The sequence below is a fragment of the Macaca nemestrina genome, chromosome 20, assembly GCF_043159975.1.
Source record: "Macaca nemestrina isolate mMacNem1 chromosome 20, mMacNem.hap1, whole genome shotgun sequence".
Lineage (NCBI taxonomy): Eukaryota > Metazoa > Chordata > Mammalia > Primates > Cercopithecidae > Macaca > Macaca nemestrina.
Window position 1 is genome coordinate 1419256 of NC_092144.1, and position 12073 is coordinate 1431328.

The 12073-nt window shown below is 65.9% G+C and overlaps 1 protein-coding gene across 4 annotated transcripts; it reads left to right on the plus strand.

The window, feature by feature from the left end:
* The first annotated feature begins 1517 nt into the window (after positions 1-1517).
* LOC105486257 (midnolin) lies at positions 1518-10491 on the plus strand. Of its 4 annotated transcripts, none has more exons than XM_011749028.3 (8): positions 1518-1893; positions 2919-3006; positions 3198-3260; positions 5295-5423; positions 5508-5822; positions 6301-6460; positions 6820-7092; positions 8322-10491. In XM_011749028.3, the coding sequence occupies exons 1-8, from the start codon at positions 1661-1663 to the stop codon at positions 8597-8599; spliced, it is 1539 nt and encodes a 512-aa protein (XP_011747330.1). In that variant the 5' UTR covers positions 1518-1660; the 3' UTR covers positions 8600-10491. The 4 variants fall into 4 exon arrangements, with proteins under 4 accessions (XP_011747330.1, XP_011747334.1, XP_011747341.1 ...); XM_011749032.3 differs by having other exon boundaries at positions 6304-6460; XM_011749039.3 differs by lacking the exon at positions 5295-5423 and having other exon boundaries at positions 1520-1893.
* Positions 10492-12073: the final 1582 nt, after the last annotated feature.

Below are 12073 nucleotides of genomic sequence, written 5' to 3' on the forward strand. Positions count from 1 at the left end.
CATTTGAGACGCAGGACCGGCCGCGCACGGTGAGTAAGGGGCGGGACCTGCGGGCCGAGGAGAGGTCCCCACTCTAGACGACTCAGGATGCCCGCACTTTTCTTTGTTCTTGGGACAGGAGGGGTTCGGGGTGCCTCTGGTCCTGGGAAGCCCCCCGGGGTGCGGGGTGGGAGGGGCTCCGCGCAGCCAGCACCGCCCTGGCCGGACCTCAGCCCCCGCCCCGCCCCCCAGGCACTCCCCCTTCCCCGCGAGTGACCTTGAACTGGTTGCCATTCCGGCCTGCGTTTCCCAGCCACGCGGTCCCAGTCTCCCGACTAGTCTTTCGTCCCTGATCGGGATTCCTCCCCCGCGCGCAGCCCCGTCGTCCTCCTCCCCTGCCAGGGGCAGCGCGGCGCCCCCTCCCCGGGACTCCAGGCGGCGCTCCCAGGCGGGCTCGGCAGAGGGCGCGCCCGAGCTGCTGACTCACCGCATCCCCGAGCGCGCGCGGGCGCAGCCGGGGACGCCGCGTCACGTCACGGCTCGGGCGGGCGCGCCTCGGGGAAACGGGTTCTGCCTGGAGCCGGGGGGTGGGCTCGCGGGTCCCCGGCAGCAGCCACCCGGCCACGTCACCGAGGTGCGGGAGCCCCGCCCCAGCCCCAACTCCGCCCCCACTCACCACGCCCTCCCCGGGGGCCGCGGCCCTAGCCGCCCCGTCGCCCGCCCGCCCCGGGACCCCGGCCACGAGGCGCAGACTTCGCGCTCCCGCTTCCGCTCACGGCTCTTCCCGGACGGACGCGGCGGGGTGGCCCCACGACTTCCTGCCCCTCCCGGCGCCGGGAACAATGGCCCGCGCCCCCTATCGCTCCCAGGTCGCCCCCCGGAGATCGCAAGGGGGACGAGGCCTGTCTCAAGGCCGGGGTCCCGCGCCCCCCGGGGCGCGCCCGCCCTTTGTTGCGGGCTCCGGGCGCTTATGAATGGCTGCGGGCGCGGGCTGGGCGGGGGAGGGCGCGGAGAGGCGCCAGCCCCGCCCCCGCTGCGCTCCCCTTGGTCGCCTGGGCGCCGGGGGCGGGGCGAGGGGAGGGCCCGGCCGCCACGTGGGGCGGTGCCGCGGCGGCTCTCATTGGCCCGGGCTCGCGGCCGACTGGGCGCTCCGCGCGCGGCGATTGGCCGGCGCGGGGCCGGCGGAGTAAGTAGTGAATGGGAGGGGGCGGCGGCCCCGCCCCCTGGAACGTTGATACATTATAACTTTTTTTTCTTGTTACTTTCACCCCCAGATCCTCGGAGCGGCGGCGGCGGCTGTTGCTAAGGGAGGGGACGCGCGAGGAAGCGCGACCCGGGCTGCAGATTGCACCCAGCGCCACCGGCCGAACGGCGCCCCCTCCCCAGGACCCTCCCCCGCGCCGCGCCCCGGTCGCGCCCGCCGCCCTTTAAAGGAGAAGCGAGTGCCGTCCCCACCCCCGGAAGGCGCCCCCAGGAGCCGGAGCGACCTCGGAGCGCCACTCGGATTTTGGATTTCGGTCTCGCCTTCCGCGGCCGGGACTTTCTCGAGGAGGACACGCGCTACTCCGCGCCCCCGAGTGCCCGGAGGACCCGGCATCCGGGAAGCCCATAGCCCCTGTCCCGGAGGCGCGGCGAGGATTGGCGGCGCCCGCCGCCCCCAGGCCCCCAGCGCGCGCCGGGGATGGAGCCGCAGCCCGGCGGCGCCCGGAGCTGCCGGCGCGGGGCCCCCGGCGGCGCCTGCGAGCTGGGCCCGGCGGCCGAGGCGGCGCCCATGAGCCTGGCCATCCACAGCACCACGGGCACTCGCTACGACCTGGCTGTGCCGCCCGACGAGACGGTGGAGGGGCTGCGCAAGCGGTTGTCTCAGCGCCTGAAAGTGCCCAAGGAGCGCCTGGCGCTTCTCCACAAAGACACGTAGGTACCGCGCGCCCCCGGCCGGCCGCCCCCTCGGGCCCCGGCCCCCGGGCGGGAACAAAGAGCGCGCCGCGCGGGGAAGGCAGGGGGCGGCCAGACGGGGGGCGGGGGCGCGCCGCGCGCTCTCGGGCGCCCTCTGCTCGGCCTCGCCTGCTTCGGCCCCCTCCCCCGCCCGGGGTCGCCGCACAAAGGCTGCTGCGAGGGCGTCCCAGGCCGGGCTTCGGCGGCCCCCCTTGGGGGCGGGCAGGAATCCCAGGGCGGCGCGGGGGTCCCGGCTGCGGGCGCGGGGGCCGCCGCCGCCCCCTCCCGCTTGCGTCCGCGCCGGCTTCCGCATCTGCTCGGCGGCCTCCTCTGCGTCTGGCTGTCTCCCCCCACTTGCGTCTCTCTCCCCCCTTTGTTCTCGCCTCCGAGCGCTCCCCGCAGCCTCCCCTCCCCCCTGGTATTTAAATCGCCTGCAGGCCCGGAGCCCTCCCCCCGCGGGCCTCCGGGGACACGCAGTGTCCATCCCAGCGGAGGGGCCCGGCGGGGGAGGGGCGGAGGGGGAGGGTCTCCTTTGTCTGCGCGGCGGCCGGGGAGGTAGGAGGAGGGAGAGCCCGGCCCGGCGCAGCCCCCAGGGCCTCTTCTCGGACCGAAGCCCGTGGCGCCCACAAAGACGAGCCAGGGCTAGAGTTGGGGAATTGGAGGCAGAGACTGCTCTGGGGGCGCGGGGGAAGGTGGCATAGAGCACACTGGGGCCCAGACGAGGGGAAAGTGCCTGGTTGGGGTGCAGAGGGGGTGCCAGAGTGCCAGAGTCCAGGGCGGGGGTTCCACTGGAGGGAAGGGGTCCGAATCGCCAGGATGGGGCTCCTAGTACCAGACAGAGACCGCTGCATGCGCTCAGGGCCCTGGATCTGGAAGCCGGGAAGGGTTGGGGGTGGGAACTTATCCGTCTCTCCCCACACAAGCACAGCCCTCCCCCGCGGCCTCTGCTTCCGCGGCCCTGTATCGTCTCCGCGGAGTCTCATGCTCTTCTTTCCTCCCCCCAGCCGGCTCAGTTCGGGGAAGCTGCAGGATTTCGGCGTGGGTGATGGCAGCAAGCTGACCTTGGTACCCACCGTGGAAGCGGGCCTCATGGTAAATGGCCATGGGGCTGCGTGCCCCCCGAGGCCCCCGCACACAGGCAGTAGCCCCTCCCTCGGCACCTGTCCGCGCACACACACCACCTGGGGCCCCCACTCCGCCAGCCAGCAGGGCCCTCCCCACCCCATGCTCCAGCCTGTGATTCCGACCCCGCACTCAGGCCCCTCTCCTGCCTCTCTTTGTAGTCTCAGGCCTCAAGGCCGGAGCAGTCTGTGATGCAAGCCCTCGAGAGTCTCACGGAGACGCAGGTAAGACCTCGCCAGCCCCTTCCTAACAGGGCAGCCCCGGGGGCAGGGTGCCTCGGCCACAGATGGTGCCTGGGAGTTGTCTGTGTTCCCAGGGGGCTGGGGGAGGGGAGGGGATGTGCCACTCTGCCTGGGTGCCAGCCTGGCCTGGCCTCCTCACCTCCTCTCCCCCAAGACTCACCACCTGACCCAGAGGGCTTTCTCTCCCACGGTGGCTGCCCTGGGGGAAGGAGACCTGGCTTTCACAAGACTGCCTGCGGGGTGACCTTGGCCCACCGGGCCTCATCCCTGCTCACACCCTGGCCTGCATCCCCAGCCCCCTCTGGCCCCCGCCGAGGAGCCCACCCCCCCCCCCCCCCAGTCTCTGTGGCTTCCCCAGAGCGAGTTTCTCCTTTTTTACATTTCTGCTAGGGGCCGGGGGCGGCGGCCTGGGTGACACTCCTTCCGCCTTCCGTGACCCCATCGTGAGAGGGTGGGGATCTCGTCACCCCCTCCTCCTCCTCTTCTTTCTGGCCTTTGTTCTCTACCCTGAAAGAGGAGGGGGCGGGGGCGCCCAGCCCTGGGGCCAGCGAGGCCTAGACAGGATGTTAGGAAAATATTTAGTAAGCGGCCAGGAGGGAGGCTGGGGCTGGCCCTCACCCGGTTCCCGGTTTTGCTGCGGCCTTTTTTTTTTTTTTTCCTCCTTCTTTCCTCATTTTCTTGGCTGCGGCTGAGCCTTCCTCAGACAAGGGCCCTGGCCACCTCCCAGGAGGGTGACACAGGCCTCAGCAATCCGCCCGCTGCCAGGGTGGAGGACGCAGGCTGCCACCCGCCCCAGCGAGGGGGTGGCCAGCTTCCCGGGCCTCCCTGGCCCCGAGGCCCATGCCCCCTTCTTCCTTCCCAGCGACATGTAGAGTCCTGCATCGAGGGGGCAGGGCGGGGGCCGGGAGCTGGGTGGTCTGCCAGGGGGGTGGCCACAGCAGCAGCAGCAGCGGTGGCATGGGGGCAGAGCCGGGGGCCCGAGCCAGGGTGGGGGGCTGCAGGTGATTTCCTGGGGCGAGTGTGAGCAGAGCTCCCCGCTGCTGGGGGGCTGCGGTTGGCAGGGGGCCCAGGGCGTGTTGGCTTCACACCCTCCTCCCTGGGTGCCTGCGTCAGGAAGGAGCTGGGGTGGGGGGGGCTGGGCGGAGACACTGGTCTCCCCAGGGTAGCTTCCCTGCCTGGCACTGAGTCCTGCCCGCCCATTTACCCTCCCCAGGGAGGAAGTTGCAGGGCGGGTGGTGGTGGGGACTCCAGCTGCTCTCGGGAAGCCACCTCGGGCCCTTCCTGCAAAGGCTGTCTTGGGGCAGGGGGGCCGGGCAGGCTGGGCCTCAGGGTGGGGGCTTTGCCCTGCCCTCCTCCCTGCCCCCCTCCCCATGGGCCCCAAGCAGAGAAGGTTACGCCAGCCACTGCCAGCGGAGAGCCAGGAGGGAGAGCTGGGAGGCGGTCGGTTCTGAGTCATCCCAGCCTATGTCACTTCTCAGAAACCTCCACCCCCCCATCCCGGCCCCTGGGGAGAGCAGGGCTCTGGCCCCGACCCAGAGCAGGGGGCTTGGTGAGGACAGGGTCAGATCCAACCCACACCCACCCTGAACGGGGGCAGATTGAGGGTTTCTGTGCTTGGGGCAGGTTGTGCCCTCTGGGACTCCAGCCCCAGGGCGGTCAGGGCCCCTTCCTGCAGCCTTGCCGCCGCCCCCTCGGCCTCCGCCCCGCCCAGGACAGATAAATATTTATCTTGAGAAAGCAAAGGTTAGGACAGAAGAATTCGTCCAGGAATTCCACCCACTTGCTGGCCTTGGTGACATAGCTGGGAGGGGGCCTGAGATGGAGCCCCTCCCGTATCCACAGGCAGAGAGGATCTAGGGGCCCATGAGGGTGGGGGAAACGCAAAGTGAAGGTTGTTTGAGGTCAGCGACTGCCAGCTGGGCCCCGCCCCCTCTGGCCTCAGTTTCCCCTTGCAAGAACTGACCGAGTTGGCCAGGGAGGGGCAGGCCCCCGTCTGACCCGCCTCTGTCCCCACAGCCCCCAGCGGCGCCCGGGCCGGGCCGGGCTGGCGGAGGAGGCTTCCGGAAATACAGATTCATTTTATTTAAGCGTCCGTGGCACCGACAGGGACCCCAGAGCCCAGAGAGGGGCGGCGAGAGGCCCCAGGTCACAGCGCGGGGGGACTGGGCCGGGCTGGGCTGGGGGCGCCACAGGCTGGGACTCCCAGCTGATGGACCGCTCTCCTTGCAGGTCAGTGACTTCCTGTCGGGCCGCTCGCCACTGACACTGGCCTTGCGTGTGGGCGACCACATGATGTTCGTACAGCTGCAGCTCGCGGCCCAGCACGCTCCACTGCAACACCGCCATGTGCTGGCCGCCGCCGCCGCCGCCGCTGCCGCTGCACGGGGGGACCCAAGCATAGCCTCCCCCGTGTCCTCACCCTGCCGGCCCATGTCCAGTGCCGCTCGAGTCCCCCCGGTGCCCACGAGCCCCTCCCCTGCGTCTCCCTCGCCCATCACAGCCGGCTCTTTCCGGTCCCACGCAGCCTCCACCACCTGCCCAGAGGTGAGCCTGGGGAAGGGAAGGGTGACCCTTGGTTGGAATCCAAAGGGTGGGCTGTCCTGGGGAGGGCTTGGAGAGGACAAGTGCTCTTAGCCCCAGGTGAGTCCCTTGTATTTAAGGGCTATCCTGTGACCTCGGGCTGGTAGGTGATCCCCCAGCCTAGATCGGTGGGCTGTCTCTGGATCCTGAGTTGGTGGGTCATTTCCTGACCTGACCTGGACCAGTGGATGATCTCCTGACCTTTGACTCATGGGTCATCTCTATGCCCTGGGTTGGTTGTGACCTCCTGACCCTGGGCTAGTTTATCTCTAGACCGTGCTTTGATGGATCATCTCCTGACCTGGGCCTGGTGGGTGATCTCTGGGCCCTGGGTTGGTGCGTGATTCCCTGAGCCTAGATTGGTGGGCTGTCTCTAGACCCTGGGTTGGTGGTGATCCCCTGAGCCTGGACCCCGTGCTCACATGCCCCTTCCTCCTGTCAGCAGATGGACTGCTCCCCCACGGCCAGCAGCAGTGCCAGTCCTGGTGCCAGCACTGCGTCTACCCCAGGGGCCAGCCCTGCCCCCCGCTCCCGAAAACCTGGCGCCGTCATCGAGAGCTTTGTGAATCACGCCCCGGGGGTCTTCTCAGGGACCTTCTCTGGTGGGTGTCACAGCACACGCGTGACCTCACGTGTGTCCCGTGACCCTGTGCATTTGGGGCCCACATCCACTAACAGGCGGCTCCACACATTCTGGGCATACGCAGGCTGTGTCCGTTTGCTCCCTTCGCATGTCCCCCAGGAATCCCCACACACAAGCCTGGCCTTGCCCCGGAGGCCGCGGGTCACCAGGTGCCCGCATACTGGGGACGTGTCCCGCTCCTGCCCTGTGGTCCCTTGTGCACATCAGCCCACGTGCCCACCCTGCTGTCTGAGCTCATGAGCTCACACCCGTGGATACCCGTCCTGGACATGTGGGACTGTGCGCATGCCGGGCGCTCACGGCCACCTCTGCCCGCAGGCACGCTACACCCCAACTGCCAAGACAGCAGCGGGCGGCCACGGCGTGACATCGGCACCATCCTGCAGATCCTCAATGACCTCCTGAGCGCCACCCGGCACTACCAGGGCATGCCCCCCTCGCTGGCCCAGCTCCGCTGCCACGCCCAGTGCTCCCCGGCTTCGCCGGCCCCCGACCTGGCCCCCAGAACTACCTCCTGCGAGAAGCTCGCGGCTGCCCCCGCAGCCTCCCTGCTGCAGGGCCAGAGCCAGATCCGCATGTGCAAGCCTCCGGGTGAGTGGCCACCCTCGGGTGTCCCGCCTTCCCCGCCCGCCCGGGCTTCTCAAGGCCCCTCTGTGTGAACCGGTGGGCACAGGAGCAGCTGACCTGCCCAGGGCCGGGGGGGACGGCAGCTGTCGTGGCCACTGCTCTGCTCCAGCTTGGAGAGAAGGCAGCATGTGTGTCGGGGCACAAAGTGTCCTTGTGTGTTCCCGGGGTGCCCCAGGCCCACTTCCTCCTGGCCCCCCCGGGGCACCATCTCCAGATGGCATTTGGAGCCTCTGTGAATGGCCAAGTCAGTCCTGGCAGGCCAAGGCAGGGCCAGAGCCCACCCCTAAGCATTTCAGTGACTTGGAAAAGCAAGGAACCCCCCCCCCCTCAGCTCCCCACTACTCCCAAACGGCGGGTTACTCCCCTCCGGAGTCTCACGGGAGGATGGCCACTGTACTGCCTTTGGGCTCCGCACCCATTGTGGGGGCTCCTCCCAGCTCCGTTTAAAAGCAGGAAACCGGGCAGGCACAGTGGCTCACACCTGTAATCCCAGCACTTTTGGGAGGACAAGGCAGGCGGATCACCTGAGGTCAGGAGATCGAGACCATCCTGGCTAACATAGCGTGAAACCCCATCTCTACTAAAAATACAAAAAATTAGCCGGGCGTGGTGGCGGGCGCCTGTAGTCTCAGCTACTCGGGAGGCTGAGGCAGGAGAATGGCGTGAACCCGGGAGGCGGAGGTTGCAGTGAGCTGAGATGGCACCACTGCCTTCCAGCCTGGGCGACAGAGCGAGACTCCATCTCAAAAAATAATAATAATAATATAAAGTAAAGGTACAACCCCTAAGTGTCTCCCCTCGGATCACAGAGGCGGCCAAGCCCCCTCCATGTAGGATTCCCGGAAGAATGAGGCAGGACAGTCCTGACCTCCCCAGCTCACGGTTGAGCTAGAGAATTAGATGCCAGCTGCGTAGCTGGGACTCCAGGCAAACACCACCATGCCCAACTAATTTTGTAATTTTTGTAGAGGGAGGGGTCTGGCTTTGTGGCCCAGGCCTGTCTCAACTCCTGAGCTCAAGCAATCCTCCTGCCCGGCATGGTGGACGCCCTTGACCGTTTCCTTTGCTGGCACAAGTCTCCAGGGAGGGCAGGACTGTGCCTGACCTCAGGGGCATTTGCTGGGGTCTGGGGTGGTCCTCTGTGTTCAGCGGATGGAGGCTTTGGGAATCACAGGCCACTACCTCCTTTGCAGGGGACCGGCTTCGGCAGACGGAAAACCGCGCCACACGCTGCAAGGTGGAACGGCTGCAGCTGCTCCTGCAGCAGAAACGGCTGCGTAGAAAGGCCCGGCGGGATGCGCGGGGTCCGTACCACTGGTCACCCAGCCGCAAGGCCGGCCGCAGCGACAGCAGTAGCAGCGGGGGCGGTGGCAGCTCCAGCGAGGCCTCCGGCCTGGGCCTCGACTTCGAGGACTCCGTGTGGAAGCCAGAAGTGAACCCCGACATCAAGTCCGAGTTCGTGGTGGCTTAGGATCTTTGGATCGGCCACCCTCGCCCCTCGAACCCCAGCCCAGGGCGGCGGGGACTCGGAGAGCCCCGGAGAGAGTGTGGTCCAGCTCTGGAGGGCAGGCGGCCACTCCCCCCAGCCACAAGCCTTTCTTTTTTCCTTCTTTTTTATTATTTTTTTCTTTTTTTAAAAAGTTCAGACTGTGGTTTCCTGGACTCTTCATGGGCTTTGCTTCCTACCTCCTTCACCCTCCACTCCTGCCCTCCTCTTCCTCCTTCACTTCCTCCTCCTCCTCCTCCTCCTCCTCCTCCTCCTCCTCTTCCTACCTGTCTCCTTTCACCTCTGCGCCGGGTCAGTCCTCCCTGCCAACCTTCCCCAGCTCCAATATGTAGCAGTCTGTGGATGGCGGAGAGTGAAGGAGAAACCTGCCCCCCTCCCTTCCTCCGCCTCCTTTCCCCCATCCTATTCAGGTTTTAAGTCAAAAATGTTGATACGTCATTATGCACTTTACAGATAAGGGGAGGGGGCTACAGCGCGCAGAGCCCATCCCCCCCAGTGCAGACTTCGGGGCCTCCACCCCAGGCCAGCAGCACCCAATGGGCGACAGCAAGCCAACAGGTCACAGAAGCCAACGAGGGGACTGTTTCTCTTCCACTCCTGTCCTTTTTTCTTGGTCTCTTTTTGCATTTTCCTTCATTTCTTTAAAAAGGGGAGCAAAGCCGTTTTAGCAGAGAGGCTGGGGCTGGGGTCCGCACAGGGTTTGGGTGCAGGGGCGTGGCACCCTTTCCTGCCGGGAAGGGAGAGGGGAACTACCCCCCCCAGCCCGCCCTCCGCCCCGCCCCAGCCGGCAGACTGTGCTGTTTCCTCCGCCCCCACCCCCATGTTTTCTGACCTGCCTGAGCTTGGGGTATTTATAGACTATTAATTTTCTGACTGAGCCAATAGTGGTTGGGGAACTCTTGAAAAAGGGGAGAGAATGGCTGGGTGCTGGGGAGTTCCCCCCTCCGAGCCCTCCTTCCTGGCCCAACCTGAGGGACGTGGATTTGGGACTGTCTGGGGGCCCCTCCTGCAGCCAGGATGGGAGGGGGTGCTGAGCTGTGAATCCCCTGGGCAGGGGGCAACAACTCCGTGTAGCATTAACCCCCGTGGCGGGGTCCGCTGCTGGTCTAATTTGGACCCCCCGCCCCTCGGTGCCCCTGCCCTAGGGGTGTCTGGCTCCAGAGGGGAGGGACAAATCCCCTCCTGGGGCCATTTCAGTGGGGTAGTTTTTGCATTTTTTTTTCCCCACTCACTTTTTATTTTTTAATGATAACGGAGATGTCTGGGCCCTTCCCCACCCCGCCTGTTGGTCTTGTCCTGGCCCTGCCTGTCCCCTCCTTTGTTCTCGTAGGTGAACCCCAGGTCCTCAACTCCCCCCTTTACGTGTGGAAAGTTAATGGTTTCAGATGTGAACATCACGTGTTGTAACTGTAGCTCTGTACATTTTTCTGTGGGGGGTGGGCAGGGAGGGGTCCCAGAGGGTAGAGCTCAAGGATTTGGGGTTTTGTTTTGTTTTCGTTTTTCCAAAAAAAAAAAAGAAGAAAAAAAATAGAAAAAAAAAAAGGAGAAACAGGGGCGGGTTTGTTTTTTGAAGAACTGTCTTGGATACCCTATTTAAATGTGTGTTCTGTTTTGTTTTTTAACGATTTTTAAATAACGTCTGTGCCTCCGTGGGTTGCGGGTGGAACCTCCAGGCAGGAACCGGCTCGCCACCCTCTGCCCCGTAAGGGCTGCCCAAGAAAGCATTACCCGCCCTCGGGGGGTCGGGCTGTGGGGGTCCCGGCACCTGGCGTGACTTTCATGTATGAAAACATAAAATTAAAAAAAAAAATACCTACACGAGCACCGTGATTTCAAGTAATAAACAGAAAATGGAACATGTTGCCTCCCGCCTGCTCACCTGGTGGGGGGATTTGGCCTTGGTTGGGAGGGTTCCTAGAGTGGGGTGTCAGCTCAGAGAGTCAGAGGCATGGACCTGGGTCCCAGGGCCCCAGGAGGGGGTGGGGCAGGGGCCAGGGCCCTGAGAAGTTCCCACGCTCCCTCCTGGCTGCCGGGTGGGCAGGAAGCAGCCAGGGCGTGGGAGGGAGGAGCCCAGCCACTTCCTGGTACCCAAGGCCGGAAGTCCCTTAGGGTGTGGGGCAAGGGCCTGCCTGCCTGCTTCGTGGCCTGGGCAGGACCGTGGCCCCCTCTCAGGACCTGCCCGTATGGGGGAGACCCGACCACCAGCTCTCCCCAGCCCCAGGAGTCGGGGGGGCTCCCAATTGGCCAGACCCACCCACTGCCCTTCCTGGAGTCTCATGTCTGTGTGGCTTGCTGCGAGGAGATCACCAGGCTGACTGGGAGGACCCAAGGTCCTGCAGGGTACCCTGGGCTGGCTGGCGATAAGAGGCCTGGCTTGACCCAGCCCTGGGGGGCCTCTCTGGCCACACCTCCTGACATTCCAGCCCTTCCCAGACCTGGCCTTCAGCTCCAAACCTGGCCTTTGCCCCTATCTAGGAACACCCCTTGTCCGGCTGTCCCTTGCTGTCTGGGAACTTCCCCAGCCTGTGCCTCCCACCCCTGTCTGCCCAGTCCCCCAGACCCCACCCTTCCCTCTGTCTGCCCCCAGCCTGGAGCTCCCCAAGAGCCGCACCAGCACTGAGTCCTCTCTGGGGTCCCACCTCCATCCGTTTCCTGGCTGGGCAGAGAGAGGGCAATAATACTATTGCATGTCCTTTTGTTTCTTTTTTAACCTGTATTTTCTCAGGTAACAGGAGTTGCCTAAGAGAAGTAACTGGGCTTCCATTTTATAGATGGGAGAACAGAGGCCCAAAGAGAAACTTGGCCCACCCCAGAGGATTTGGGGTGTTTGTTCAATGGTGTGACCTCCACCCCTTATCCCATCTCTAGGGGCCCCAGCACCCGGAGCCCCGAGGGGAAGGGGCACAGGTCCAGGGAGTGGCCTGGGAGCACCTTCTGAGACCCCTCTGCCCCTCCCAACGCCCAGTCAACCCCAAATCATCCCACGCCCACGGCAGGAAGGCGGATGCCCAGTCGGGCGGCCCCCCGGCCCCCGTCCCTGGTGCGGATGTCCCCTCGGGGCGCAGGGCGGGGGTGCGGGTCACCGACGCCCGGCCTGGGGTCAGGGCGAGGGCCCCAGGGTGCCACCCGCCCCCTCGCTGGGCGGGGTGGGGAGAAGGAAGGAGGATGTTGTCTGCAGCACCTGCTGAATCACAGGGGCTGTGTCTGCATCCTGCAGGGTGGGGGGCGCGTCCCCTGCACTCCAGGACCCGCTCCTCGGGATGCCGACTCCCACCCCAGCCTGGGGATCCCGGGGGTCAAGGCTGTGCCCTGGGGACGTGGGGTGGGGTGTGGAGTTCCAGGCTCAGAGCCCTGGCCTGGTGGGGTCAGCCCAGCCAGGGGTGCAGGGGGCGGAGGGGCGGCAGGCAGAGGCCACGTGTGCGTAGGGAGGCACGGAGA